At 42.9% G+C, this 14,344-nt stretch overlaps 1 protein-coding gene across 1 annotated transcript in view; it reads right to left on the reverse strand.

Annotated features, from left to right (window-relative positions):
* skap1 (src kinase associated phosphoprotein 1) overlaps nt 1-14,344 on the reverse strand; it is a 29,842-nt gene that overhangs the window by 3,493 nt on the left and 12,005 nt on the right. Inside the window, exons 5-11 of the mRNA XM_026351329.1 lie at nt 12,075-12,155; nt 11,792-11,875; nt 11,580-11,704; nt 10,553-10,616; nt 8,667-8,879; nt 6,301-6,354; nt 6,049-6,146 (exon numbers count right to left, since the gene is read on the reverse strand). Coding sequence (XP_026207114.1) covers nt 6,049-6,146; nt 6,301-6,354; nt 8,667-8,879; nt 10,553-10,616; nt 11,580-11,704; nt 11,792-11,875; nt 12,075-12,155 — 719 coding nt within the window. The remainder of the gene's footprint in view (nt 1-6,048; nt 6,147-6,300; nt 6,355-8,666; nt 8,880-10,552; nt 10,617-11,579; nt 11,705-11,791; nt 11,876-12,074; nt 12,156-14,344) is intronic.

Genomic DNA, 14,344 nt, shown 5'->3' on the forward strand with positions numbered 1-14,344 from the left:
CTCCAGCTAGAGTAATGAGGCCTGCAGCTAATGAGCAGTGTTTGGACAGCGAAGAGGGATGGATCGCTTATAAAGTGATAAACCACAACACTCAAGTGCTCTTACACTGTAGCACAACACACACACAATAATTAGAGTGTCCACCCAGGCCTCGTGGTTTTCCCCTCTGACTCGGATGCTCCACTACACTTGGGGAAAGTTTAGTCCAAAATGCTTTTTTTTATGCTCCCCATAGGAGTGACGGGGAGAAGCCCGACTGCACAGAGCTGGCTCTGGTTCCCATTCCAGAGAACATGAACAGAGAAGGAGGAGAGGGGAGACAGACGGACGGACGGGGGGGGCATCGGAGAGAGGGAGCGAAACAGTTTTTCTCTCCCTTGGGGGCGTCGCAGCACTATTCCACCAACCGTAGTGACAGAGAGTTTTATTTATCTCCGCGGCCCATCTGTGCAGTCGGTCTCAAATTCTCCCTGAGAAAGGTCTTTTGGATTATCAGAGCCGCCATTTTAATGCAACTGCTACATCAAAGAGTGGGTGCCAATGGCGGTGCAAGTCTGTCAGGCGTGCAGAGTCCATCTTCCTCATACTTGAAATGGGTTCATCCAGAGTACACCTGCTGTAATAGGGACATTCCAAGAGGCGAAGAGAGTAAATTATCCAAATGACAAAAATTATGCAAACTCCTCAATGTCCTCTTCCTTCTGTTTGTTTTGCTCTTTTTGTCTTTTAGCTTGTTTTGTGTGTGTGACGCTGAGACTGGGGTAGGTTTCAGCTCACTGGGGCAGCATGAGTGATGGGAGGTTGTTTAGTCTTCATCTGTAATAGAAGACGTTTCCTCTCAGATGCTCTGGAGTGACAAAAATCAAGTGTCTCCGAGTGTCTGAGCTCTGGGAAGTGTCTGCTTTAATGTCTTAAGCACGACGTGTGAGAGGTAACATATCGGAGCCTGTGTTTGCTGCAACCTGGATGCAGATCAAATCCACTGTGAGTGGGAGCAGAGGGAGGGAGGTGGGGGCTGAACAGCGCCGTGTCGTGGCGGCTGCGGCACGTTGACTCGTTGACCTCCCGGTGACTCCTCCACCGAGAGAGCGGGGAATGAGCGAGGGTGGGGCTGGCGCTGGGAGCAGGTTGCCATGACAACACCTGCAGTGTACCGGCGTATCGTTTATTTACCACTCAGGGGGCTGGCTAATGGCGGCATTCTGATAGGCCCATCGGTCACGTTCCCGACCGGAGGACGGACTGACAGCTACCTGAGCCTGCAGCAGGGGAGAAGGTGAGTGGAGGGTGGTTGGATGTGATAAAGACAACGGGTGAAGCAAACGCCAGTGTCACACCTAACAAAACACAGCTTTAATATATCTTCACCTTTTAGGAAATTTATATTTTCTGTAAAATTCCACAGGGACCCTGACTGCAAGTCCTCTTTTCTTTTCTCTCTCTCTCACACACACACACACACACACACACACACACACACACACACACACACACACACACACACACACACACACACACACACACACACACACACAGATGAAACGCTCACACACAATCCCAAATGCATACAAACTAGGGGGAGTGCTAATAAGCCTGACACATGAGGCATCTTTCCTCGGCCACCAGCTGACTGAGGCAGGCCTTGGGCGTGATGGAGCGCAGGAAGTCTCTCATTGCCCTGCCGCTGAACCCGCCGCCTGGGTGTTACAATCTCTCCCTCCCTCCTTCCTTCCCCATCTCCATCCCCCTCCTTCCTTTCTTCCAAATCCTCTCTTTCCATCTCTCCTATCGCATGCAGCCTCTCTGTCTGCATCCTCTCTGTTTTTCCTCCTTTCTCTCCATCTCTTCTACATAGACTCACCAGATACACTGCAGCTCTGCAGTTCTTCCATCACTGGTCACCCTAACAAAGAAACATGGACACCTCTACCAGACAGAAGCCCGTGATCTATAACCCACAATCAGGTTAGCGAGCCCTCCTCACTGCTCACACAGGTACACTTCATGACTGTCCCGCTAATGCCTGAAACCATGTGAGAAAATGCGTATTTCAAGTGGGCTGTGAGGATCCTGTGCCAAAAAAAACTTGTCGAAATCCATCTAGAAATATGGACGATAATTCTGCAGAACCAGAGACCGAAATGGCTACTTAGTGTCCATTTTTTTTCAAGTGGGCTTTTAATTAAATCAGTGAATTGGCTTCAAATTGGAAACATGACAGAGCATGAGAACGTTTGAAAATATCTCAGGGACGATGAGATTTAATAAAAAGAAAACCTACTCACTACTTTCTAATGCACGCCTGGGATTACAGATAGCTCCTTAACTTAATAGCAATTTAAAGTGGATTTGTGTATGCCACTGAGTGTCTGTAATGATGGCTGTTTACGCCGCCCCTCATTTATAATAATTAAGCAGAATGGATTGGGGGTGGGTTGCTCGGACGCGGTTCTGGGCTATTGGCTTGGGCTGAATAATGACCTACTGTAGTTGACCGGGGGATGACCGCTGCCTCCTGCATGACCCCAAACCCCAGACTCACCCCCTGCTACTTTGGGTGGTAAATAGGATGTCTTGCCTGTCTATAGTGTCTTGGTGTCTATGGCCACAATAGCAGCTAGGGGTCTTTAAATGGGTGTGTGACAGAGAAAAGGAGAAAGGAGAGGGGGGACAGGGTTCATACAAAAGAATAAAGGGATCCCCCCGCTTTGTCTCTCTTGCTTGACTTTTCCCATCTGATTGTTTGCCCACTTTTCCTTTTCTTCAGCTGCATTCAGTCAGTGTGACCTGTGGGCGGCAGGCCAAACAGACAAGAAGCCTGTTATGACCTTTGCACGAAGACAATCCTTGGTGTCGTTGATACGAGTGACCATTTAAAGACAAAGCAAGTTTTAGATTTATTTAGATTTTAACTGCATAAGTTGAATTTTTTAGAGATTATAAATCACATGAAATGAATCTTTGAGCCTGTAAATCAGAGCGTCTATGTACGTGTCATTTAGCTGTGCTGTTATAAAAGTAGAAACCGCCACAAGGTGTCAGTGGTGTCTATCCTCTCTTTGTCTGGCCAAATGAGAAGTGACGCTCTGCTTTGGGAGACGCACTGGATTGGCTGGGCCGTCTCCCTCTCTCTGTGTTTTAATTGGATGCTGGATGGAGGAACAGAGGTGAGTAGGGAGATGGAGAGAAAGAGGGAGAGGTGGCAGTGGTGTTTGCCAGAGTTTTAAGCACCCTGGATGGGTTTGTGCCATAAATCTCTTCCCACTCCATCCCGCCGTTCTCCATGAGTGCCTGTGGGAATACAGGAATGTGACAGCTGACCTGTAGGGCCCATGTCTCTTGATTCTGGACACATAAATTAGAGGGCAAGAATGCAGGACAACCTTATGTTTCAGTGGGGGACATAGCCGGCTATGTATGTAGGCTTTACACGCGTGAGGGAAACAACAGCTTTTAGCCACTGTGATAAATTCATCAGTTACTGTAACAACACGTTGTAAATCCTAGAACAAATATTCCTTTGTATGTCACAGGCTGTGATGCAGTTAAATCGTCCCGATGCAGTGGAAATGTGTGTGGAACAATGTCAACAATTTAAATCAAGTTAGAAAAATCTTCGAGTGTGATATTGCAAAAAACTGAGCTGCTTGTTATTTGTCATCACACACTAAAATGTCAGAGGAAAGCCATAATGCGCATTAGAAAAATGCAAGCTCTCAGAAATGAAATGCCAGAGCAAAAATCAGAAGACGGATTTCACGGTGTGTTTCTACCTCATGAATCAGCGCGCTGAGCATTGCCATCGAGCTCTGCGGAAAGCGAGTTAGGCATCGCTGAAACCGGCGGCAGAGGCACACTACGAGATTAATTCTCTTGAACTAATGGGATTCATATGAGTTGTGAGGTTCCTAATTTATTTACTTTGTCAGTGATACACAGATATGTGCATGCACCCGGCAACACACGGGGGGAAAAAAAACACAAATACAGTAAAAATGCCCCCACTTTACAGTAAGTGAGAGATCAATAATGATGGATGATGGCCTTTTATACAATCGGCATGTGCTCCTCAGTTCACAGCCATAAGATACCACGCCTGTGGCTATCCCATTCTGCACTTCAGCAGTCAATCACATCGCAGCTTTAAATATAACAGTTTGTTAGCACCATTGATTTAGCACTTAGAGCGTGTCCTTATTACCTTGTAATTATGGTCAGTGTTGACATAACAGCACAGACAACCAGGCCTCCCACCCTCTAAGAGAATTTATGGGCGCTGGTTTTATTACGGCCATTTCATGTGTCTGGGTCCCCAGCTAAGCGACAGACTTGAGTTCTAGCCAAGGGCCCGTATTTCACTCATCGAGGTCAGGGTTCTCAGGAATCCCCTGTAAAACTGAACACCGGCGAGGCCTGCATGTACACATAGAAGATGCAGGGAAGCCCTCCCAAAGGGCTCATTAAAACAAATAGGCGATTACAAGCCATAATCCAAATAATGCTATTCATGAGGGAAATGTGATGCTATTAGAACGCAAAATGGGACACGGGTGGAGTCGTGTCATCACACAAAACCAAACATTCGGAAGCCGTCCAGAGATCTCCTCTGAATAATTTACAACCAGACCCTTGCTTTAAATCCATTAGAGGATAGTTAGAATAGTCTCTCGCAGTCTGTCACTGTGTTATGACTTCAGCTTACAGCTTGACAAAACAAGAGTAATCTGTGTCATTAAGATTGTGAGATACTACAACTAAGTCTTGCTTCCAACCTGGACTGCGCTTCTTTTAAGGGCTCCAGTGAGGCGGTAACTTGATCCATACAGTGAAAACTAATACGCCGGGCAGGACTGAGGCTGTTTGAAGTAGATCTGTCGCACAGAGCCAGGTCCTCTTTGTTTCCTCAAGTACGCCGCCTTTGTCATCCGTGTGTGAAAAATGGACGTGGCTGTTTTGACATTTTCCCCTATCAACCAGCACACACACACATAGAAAAGGCTGGCATCTCATTAATCTGGCACTGCCAAGAGATCCTCAATTAAACGTCCATCTTGTGTGGAGCTTTTACCTGTGCTGTTCCAAACAAAGTATATTCCTTAATAACCTTGGCTTTTTTTAATTTACTGAAAAAAGTCAGAACTTGATTGTTTCTGTGCAAATTGAAAAGATTACAATTAATTAAAATTCAGTGGTTCCAACTGCTAATTAAAGATTAAAGAAATCAGGAAATTTTATACGTAATTGCTCTCTACCACATAATTACCAACAAAAAACTCGGTTTACTGTAATTTCTTCCTCCCACTGCTCTTCAGATAATTTAACTAGAACACGGAACATGACGATTCAATTTCAAAAAGACAAATAGCAACAGTCTGGGAATAAGTCCCAGTACGCAGCAGAGCAAAAGCACCCAAATTACAAGCTACTGATTTCCAGTAGGGAGGCTTTTTGCTGGTAGATACTCTGCATGTAACAACAAGATGGCCATAAAACACGAGGAAATAGATGGAGGGAAAAGAGCTGAGATGCAGGATGGCTTCACCTGCAGTTTATGTCAAACAGAACGGAAGAGCTTCGCATGGCTGCCTACTCAATTAACCCCTGTGATCGAGGCTCCGTAATGAACAACAGCACCATTACGCAGCGCCCGAATGGCACTTCACCCTAGTGGCCCAGAAATAGAGAATGCCACTGTTGGTGCTTCTCTGCTGCATCGAGATACAAGTGCTCACTAACGGAGGAATTTTGATGTTGGGGATATCAGCATGTTCAGAAAGTAAATGAGGACAGTGATTACTGGAGTTGATGTTGTTTAAGCCTTAAATAATTAGAGATTTTACACATCTGGTTCGCATTTTACTGATTTTACACTACTGTAATTGCTCTTGCAATTTTATCTACAAGTTAATGGTGCAATCAGGACAGGCTCCCATTAAGGATGAACACCAGAACAGTAACCTCCCAGTTCGAACTGATTGCACTGTGTCCAGAAAGGGGGTTCTGGTTTAAACAACCTCTTGGATTATTTTTGCTCATGGTGATGCTGACCTTGCTAACGATGTAGATGAGATCTCCTCTCTGGAAGGTCAGTTCGTCTGGCTCGTCGGCCTGGCAATTCCATAAACACTGGTAGTAGTTAGCGTAATCTGATGATGAAGGCGAAAGGAAATGCAGAGCACAAATTTAAATAAAAGATCAAGACAGTGTTCTTTCCTCATATCCCACACAAAGACAGTCGCTGTGAACTATTAAGGCAGACATTTTCTCATTATTAGCAGAAGACTGTAATAGGATTCTGACCTGATTTGCTGTTCTTCTCGCTGCTTTCATCCATCGGATCTAGAAAATCCTCTTCTAAACAAACAAAACACAGCAAACTCAGCAAAAGCATATTTGTAACAAACATTTATCCTAGTCTGACTTGTCTTTGCTTTTTTAACTAGATATCTAAACCCTATTATTTATATAAAACACTTCCTGCTGTGTGACTCAAATAAAAAAAAAAGATTTCTCTTTGTCTCGCACATTAAGATAAATGCTGATTAAAAAAGTGTGATTGATCAATAGAGACAAAAAATAAATAAAAAAGATCATCAGGCAGCGTCTAATATATCCCTGCATGACGCAAGCAGTTTATTTTTCTTTAACCAGACTGAACTGCTTGATTAGAATAAATTTGCTCTCAATTTTCCAGGCAGGAAAAGTTGAAGAAAAAGAGGCTGTGCTTAAAGCGTGCAGAGGCGGACATGCCATCGACAGTGGGGCGTGGCACCTGGTGGTCTGAGAGGTGACACGGTGATACGCCTGCCCTCTGTCTCCCACATCCATCCTCAACACTAGCAGGCTGACAGCAATGCCACAACCCAGCAACACTATCCACCTTCCAGCGCAACCTGCGCCTCTGCTTCCAGGAACAGCAGGAAGGACACACACAAATACACACACAGACATTCTGTACATCCACATGTACATTTCTGATCATGTGTACAGTACAATTCGTGTTTGGATACAGGTTTTTTAGGTCTAAATGTGAAGGAGGTCTTTGTCTTTCTCTTGTGCTTTTTCACTTTCTGAATCACCGTTTTCCTAAAGCACGTGTGTTATTACCACCGAAGCACCAAAAGAGAGAAAAATAGATTTTAATTGCATTTGCAAAGGATCCAAACATTTGTTCAGCACTCTTCAACTGCTGTAGAGAAGAGCATCTTTCAGTCGAGAGGCCACCGCTATGGGCCAACGGTTTCTATATCAAAGTGATTTAATTTTCCAGTCAATAAAATCAGTCATCAGCTACAGAGCCAATACCACCATCGCTCTGCATTCTGCCTGCGAGTGAGCTGCGTTCGGAGTTTTGCTCTGACAAAACTGAGGGAGCTCATCACCTAGAAAATGACCCTTCAGCTCTACTCCGTATTTCTTTTTCAAGATGTATATCACGAGTCTGCAATTTGGCACATTCCTAATATTTCCACATATTTAGTGTTAATAACTTTGGAAAAAATAAACTTGGGTGGAAAAAACTAAGATTTGTTAAAAAGGGAAATTCTTTAAATACAAACACACAGCTTTTATCATCTTCTGTCATTCTAATCAATGAAATAACCATAAAATTAATGACTGAACAGTATCTAATCACTGCGTAGAAGCTGGAAGCGAGCAAAGAGAGGTGCAGAATGATTGATAAGTGAAGGGGTGAGAAAGTGAACGAAAGAACCCGTCATTCGATATGCCATCTGTGGTCAGGGTCTGTACTTCTTCCCAGATGGCTCTGAACAGTGGCGTGACAGTCCAAAGACTGATTTCCCTCTCACCAGTGATTTTGGCAAAGGTAATGTACTCAGTGAGTGAAACAGAATCTTGATGTATCTTATTTAATAGAAAGAGTGATGGACGACGGCCCTGAGAAGATCGGATCACCCCTTTTGTCCTTCTCGGGATCTTGTAGCCACCCTGACACATGGGACTGTCTCCGTCTCAGTAGGGACTCACACACTGTTCTGGGGTTTTGCAACACTCTCCATCAAACTCTAATTTCTATTAAAGATGTGACATTAAGAGCTGCAGAACTATTTTAAGCCCTGAGAGATGCAGTTTTTACTTCCTTTCAACTAAATTGCTGTTGCTAGGCAATTTTAGCCAAAACTCTGCTTAGTGGATTGAATTGGAGGCTATTTGTTGCCTGGCAACATTAGCTAATTGGACATATATGACAGAGCAGTCGGTTCTACCCAGCTCTCGCTGATTTCAACAACATAACTGTTTCTCAAAGAATAGCTCTCGGCAATATTGGGGAGGGAAGCAGATTTCGAGTCAGTGTTAGGAGAATCTTCTCCTTCCTGCTCTGTGTGGTTTAGCAGCAGCCAGCCCACTCCTGACAAGCTTATTAGTGTTGCTTGATGTAAAATGAGTGATCTGTCTGGGCGTTGTGGTGATAGGGAGGCACCTGGCAACACAAATTTCACAGCCAGGAGACATCATCACAAATATTTCTTGTTGCAAAAATCCCCTAGGGGTGGAGTGTGTATGAGGAAGAGCAACTGTGTCTATTTGTCTGACTGAGTATGATGAGGGTTTATGGGTGCAGCACCTTCCTGGCTGTTTATCTGCATGTGGGTGAATGTTGCTGTATCTTTGCATGCGTGGTAAACCACATCCTCATGCAGTACCTGGCAGCACCTCGTAGATATCGTTATAGTCCTCATCCTCTATGTCCGACACTCCTCCATGCTTTCCACTCGGAAGGGCCTGGCCAGCACCTGGTCGAGGTGGGGGAGGGCCGGTCACCCCCTCAATGTCATCATAGGTCTCTTCCTCTTCTTCTGCTTCTCCTTCTTCCTCTTCTTCGTCATCATCATAAGGGATAAAGCCGGAGCTGAGATCTACGAGGGAAGGGAAGACAACGTGATGGGCGGTGTTAGCGTGAGGATGGAGCACAGTGTGGTGCAAAAGACACACCCATGTATTAAAGGGTAAAGTAAGAGGAATGGACAAGGGGGCCTGACTGTACAACAGGCTCGGACACGTGTCAAGTACTGGAGCCCCGTCTTCAGACTACAAGCAACATTTTCATTTTTATTTGTGTGAGTCTACAAGATGTTAAAAAATGGTGAAAAGCAGCAATTACATTTTCCCAGGGATTTTGTTTAGTTAACACCTAAAAAAGCACATTTGGAATAATATAAAATAAATAAATCCAACAAAAGCTCATGTTTTCTGAATCAAAACCAGCAAATGCTTGGTGCAGATCTATATTAATAAATTCTGTTTTAGTATGAGGTTTGGTGCTATTTTCACTGTAACACATCAGAATGAAAGCTGTTGATGAAAAGCAGTTAAGACAATAGTGTCTACAATTATTTACAAGGTGCATTAGTTCATTCACATTTATCTCGTATTTTTTTCAGCACTTCACAGCAGTATATAATAATAATTCCTAATAATATCATTATTCAACCACCTGGACAAATGGAAAAAAAAGAACAGATTGAATAACAAAACAACAAATACTAAGCTCTTCATTCAACTGTCTCTTTGATTTCTCACCTGTACCTGACTAATAACTAAAAATAACTAATTTTTGTTCTCTGTTATCTCTGTCTATACTATCACTATCACATAAAGGCCAAGATTAACAAGTTTAAAAAAATATTTCCACCACAAAAAAAAAAATCTGCCTTGTTCTCGGGGTAATTCAGGAGGTGAGGGGGTTAAAAATCGTCTACATGTTCTGGATCAGACTGCATTTCGAAGTAAAACTGGGCTGGAAGGAAGAAAGACAAACTGCCAAGTGTCTGTTACTTCCCGCAAATCAGTGGCCCGGCCCGAGCCCATTTTAGAGTAGACGAGGCACGACTGCTCGCTCAGATGGAGGAGCCGTCTTATTGCAGGCGACTGGCCACTGTAACACAGGGTATCAGGTCCTCTGCCGTACACCAGCGGCCAAGCAGAAATCAATGTCACTGGAGGATAACCAGAACATCTACCAATCAATTTCCTGTAAGCTGGAATTCGGTAGGAGGGTTAGGGGAGGAGTGGCTGGGGGGGGGGGGGGGGGGGGGGGGGGGGGGGGGCAGGAGAACTAGAGCTATAGGACGGTGCACATGACATGGTTGGTGACATGTCGAATGAGGAGACTCAGGAGTCGTGTGTTGGGCTGTGTACTTAGTGATGGATTGAGTGGTTTTCATCTGAGTCAGAGATGATAAAGGGCTCCTTTTCACTCCTGACCTTTCTGCCCCTTGAAAACACAAACTTTAGTAGAAAATTGAGGAAAAAGAAGGTTTCAAGGTTTGTACTGTTTTAACTGTATTCGCCAATTAACCTATTACTCAATCAATTTTATTTGTGAAGCCAAGTATCCTTTTCCATCAACATATGACATCCTCTACCAGCCCCTATAAACCCTTGATTCACACAAGGACACAAAAATGAATAAACCTTGTGAGAAGCAAGAAAGCAAGGATTACTCTTCTAAAAAAAAAAAAAGAAAAAGAAAAAAAGAAACATACACCGAGTCGTGCCAGAGAATAAGCCCAAAAAAGTGCTGGCTTACCTTTAAGTACAAAATTGATTTGGTCCACCCATTCTCTGGCCTCTTGAGGGCTGCCGGCAGTGAACTGGAGGAGAGGAGCGGCAATAATCCTGTGATTATTATCACATCTATGGGTGCATTTATACTTCCTGATTTTTAATCTCAGAGGCAAAGACCACATCTCTTTCTAGCTGTCTAATAAAAAAGAAAAACAACATGGAGGAAATTTCCCTCCTGAAATAGCTATGAAATACTAACATTCAAAATAATCTGCCCCTAAAATGTAATTAAGAAGAAGAGCTCTCTCCGAAAACAATGTTATATTCAGGCAGAATGACTGCCAACGTGCCACATACGCATGTAAACAAAACATTTTCCAAATGAATTTGGATTAAAGCCCAAATGATGCTGGATTTGTGATTTCTAAAACAATACTTGATATTGTCTATAATTCTTCTTTTAAACATAATCACAAACAGCGCTGCAACTAACAGTTTCAATCACTGTCAACGTCACAAATAGTGGTTTTAGTCTGTTAAAACCTGATTACAATTTCCTATAAAAACCAAAAGTCGAAATCCCAACTACATCATGTTTAACATTTTAAATTTATTTTTGATAAGCACCCTCTCTAATGGATCAAATATAGAATAGAAATACAGTTGCTAACTTTCCAACTGAAGCATTTAGTATTTGGAGCATAATTACAGGAAATAATTAAAATATCACCACAATTCAGTTATTTATAATCTTTATAACGTGCAACATCATTTTGTCTGTGGAATTTATTTCATTTGTTGTATTATTTAAAATGTTCTGCTGAAAGCAACATTTTTATTATTATCATTAGACAATTATGGGTTTGTCTGTTTTCATGGAACAACACAGGGACATCTGTGATGAGCTCAATGGATAAGCTGTGTTGTAGTTTGGATATTTCTACTTGAGACAACGGGCTAAAGATTGTAATGTTTCCACAATATAATCGATCAAACTGTTAAAACCAGACACATACTTTCATTTACTGTAGTACATCTGTTATACAGACCTGGAAAGTCCGACGTCCATGTGCATAAAGCTCAAAACAGGCATTTTTCTTGGAATCTTTTCTCAGGTTGGTCACCAGCTGTGCACTGTAGCCATTAATATAAAAGGAACCCTTCTGCTGTTTATCTGTAGGGAGGAGTACAGATGGTGGGATGTTATCTGACTCAGTTTAAGTGTCTCTAATGTTTCTGCATGTTGGCATTTCCAACAAACCTTTTTCACTTCCAAAGTAGTAGAATATGTTATTGTTCAGAACACACCATCTCTTCTGCCACTCTGAGCCAAAGAAACTGTGATCTAAACAGAAAAGAGCATCAGTGAAAATGGATCACAATTACTCACATGTAGGCAGTTACTAAATGTATTCCAACATTTTATTATACGAGTATTTTACTGAAGTTATTGAAATAGTTCTTATGCAGTGTCGCATTTCAAATTACTACTACTTCACCCAGGTCAGGTATTTACAGTACAGTACATGTATATGCTGCTATACCTCTTCGTTTCTTCTCCAAGTAGCCTTGCTTCAAGATGTTGATGAGGTCCTGCGCTGCCACAGGAGCGATGTCCTCGAAGTCTGTGAACACAGGGAGATTATTCAGCTGGTCTATAAAAGGTAACACAGTAAGAAAATGTGAAAAATACTGAGAAACTCCCAGAGCCCAGGGTGACTTCTTTAAAAGTCGTGTTTTGTTTGGCCCACAGACCAAAATACAGTAGTAGTCCATTTGTAATCACAAATAAGAGAGAACAGCAACAAATACTCACGTTTATTAAGCTGGAGCAAGAAAAAGATCGACATTTTTCCTTGTTAAATTATTAAAAATGATTAATTTGCAACAATGGTTCAACTCCCAATGAGCTGCACTACAATTTTTCTTTATTCCCAAGGCAACACACACACAAACATGAATATAAAGTCTAAACTCTGTGGATCAAATACATCCCTGCTAGGCTTTACTGTAGGAAACTGGGATCAATACATTTACAGTGCTGCTGAGCACTGCAGTCCATTCATCTACTCACATTGCACTTTTAATGGGAGTAACCTTCCTGTGGGGATTCAGACAACTCTCATCAATTTGCAGAGTCAAATTTAAAACATTACAGGACCATAGCACAACACGAGATTCTTAAGTTAATTAGTGCAGTTGATGTACTGGGCTATGTACAATGCATTTCTCATAGCACAGACCCACTAACTTTGATTTGCTTTTAGTGTGTATCTGTGAAAGCGTTTGATGTTAACTACCACCAGGAAGCACGAAGAGAAGCAGCTGTGTTAAAGTTAGTTTTGAAGTTCTAACAAAAAAAAAAAAATGCTTACTTGACCTCTTTTCTAGTCTTTGCCCTGGAGAACTTGTAAAATTGATCCCAGGTCAGTCTTAAAGGCCATCTTCCGCCCTATGCTTCAAAGCCAATACCTGGCTTTTCCATGTGTCAAAAACAAAGCTTCCTCTGAATTCATTAGTCAACTGGCATTAGCTTGCAGGGGGAAAAGAGCAAAGGAGAGCAGGAGCCGCCTTTTTAGTCTGAAACACGGGAACAATTTAAAAGACCATTTACACTAGTCAGTGTGACACCCCATTGGGATCACTGATGACAAGGGGAATGCCTGGAGTCCATCCTCTTCAGAAAGGAGCTGTTTAAACATTTGGAAAACCCAAATATGTCATCCCACAACTGGGCTCTCTGGGTTAAAAGAAAACGCATCCCCCAACCCCGGACAGAAGCTTGTTTTATCATTTAAAAAAAAGCAGCAACATTAAAAAAACAACCCCAGTCGAATACTCACTGCAACGGTGCCAGTTCTCACTGACAGCTGATGTTCTGACTCTATTCTCACTGAGTTTTTTCAGAATAAATCTGATCTAGAGAGCAAAATAAAGCTGATGCTGGCTTTTTTGCTCGGCTAACATTTCACAGATTTAGGTCCACAACAGTCCGACGTGCGATCCAATAACCCTGCACAGCTTCAGCTCGTGGGCCTGACAGATGAGCGGGTCATTCCAGAGCAGAGCCCCAGACACCTCACGGCACTAACACGCTCACATATCATCAGCCTGCCTTTGTGGATGGACTGACCGGTGACACTATAAATACAGAGGTGCTAAGGACTGTTTTGTCAAAGAGAACCTGATTCAGTACATCATAACAAACAGCAGTCATTATGCTCCTCCACCTCATCTATCCGTCGGCAGCCGGTCCATTTTTTTCTGGGTATGCTTCCCTATTGCGGCCCACTTCTAATCCCCTCATCCGTCTGCTTCCCTCGCTCTTCATTTATCTCAAAGGTCGAGCCCAGCTAATAGATGAGGTGGTACAAAATCAACACAGGATCGCTCTGATCCGCTTGCGTCAATAAACATTACACATTCATGTGCGCTTAACACTTTAACGCTGGGTGATCTGACCTCACTTGACTGTCCTTCTTTGAGTGAATCCTCAAACACGGGTACGACTCAGTGGGTGCAAACATGGACTTTAGTCAAAATGGAAACGGGTAGACACAAGTTCTACTTTCTTCCACAGGGTAGCAGCACAACCTAAAGCCATCAGGCTGCTTAATGCTGCTTACTCAATCCCACCTTAAACAAAAGCAGAATGTGATTGGTCCTGAGTTAACAAAACCTCCTCTAATGAAAATTACCAACACCTCTTTGGGACCAATGCAACTTTAAGTGGATATTCAGAGGTAATGTTATTTGAAAATGTGTAATTCAGGATGTTAAAAAACACCCATCATGGTGTTTGAGTTTTAGCACA

Source organism: Anabas testudineus, chromosome 19, assembly GCF_900324465.2.
Source record: "Anabas testudineus chromosome 19, fAnaTes1.2, whole genome shotgun sequence".
In the NCBI taxonomy this organism is placed as follows: Eukaryota; Metazoa; Chordata; class Actinopteri; order Anabantiformes; family Anabantidae; genus Anabas; species Anabas testudineus.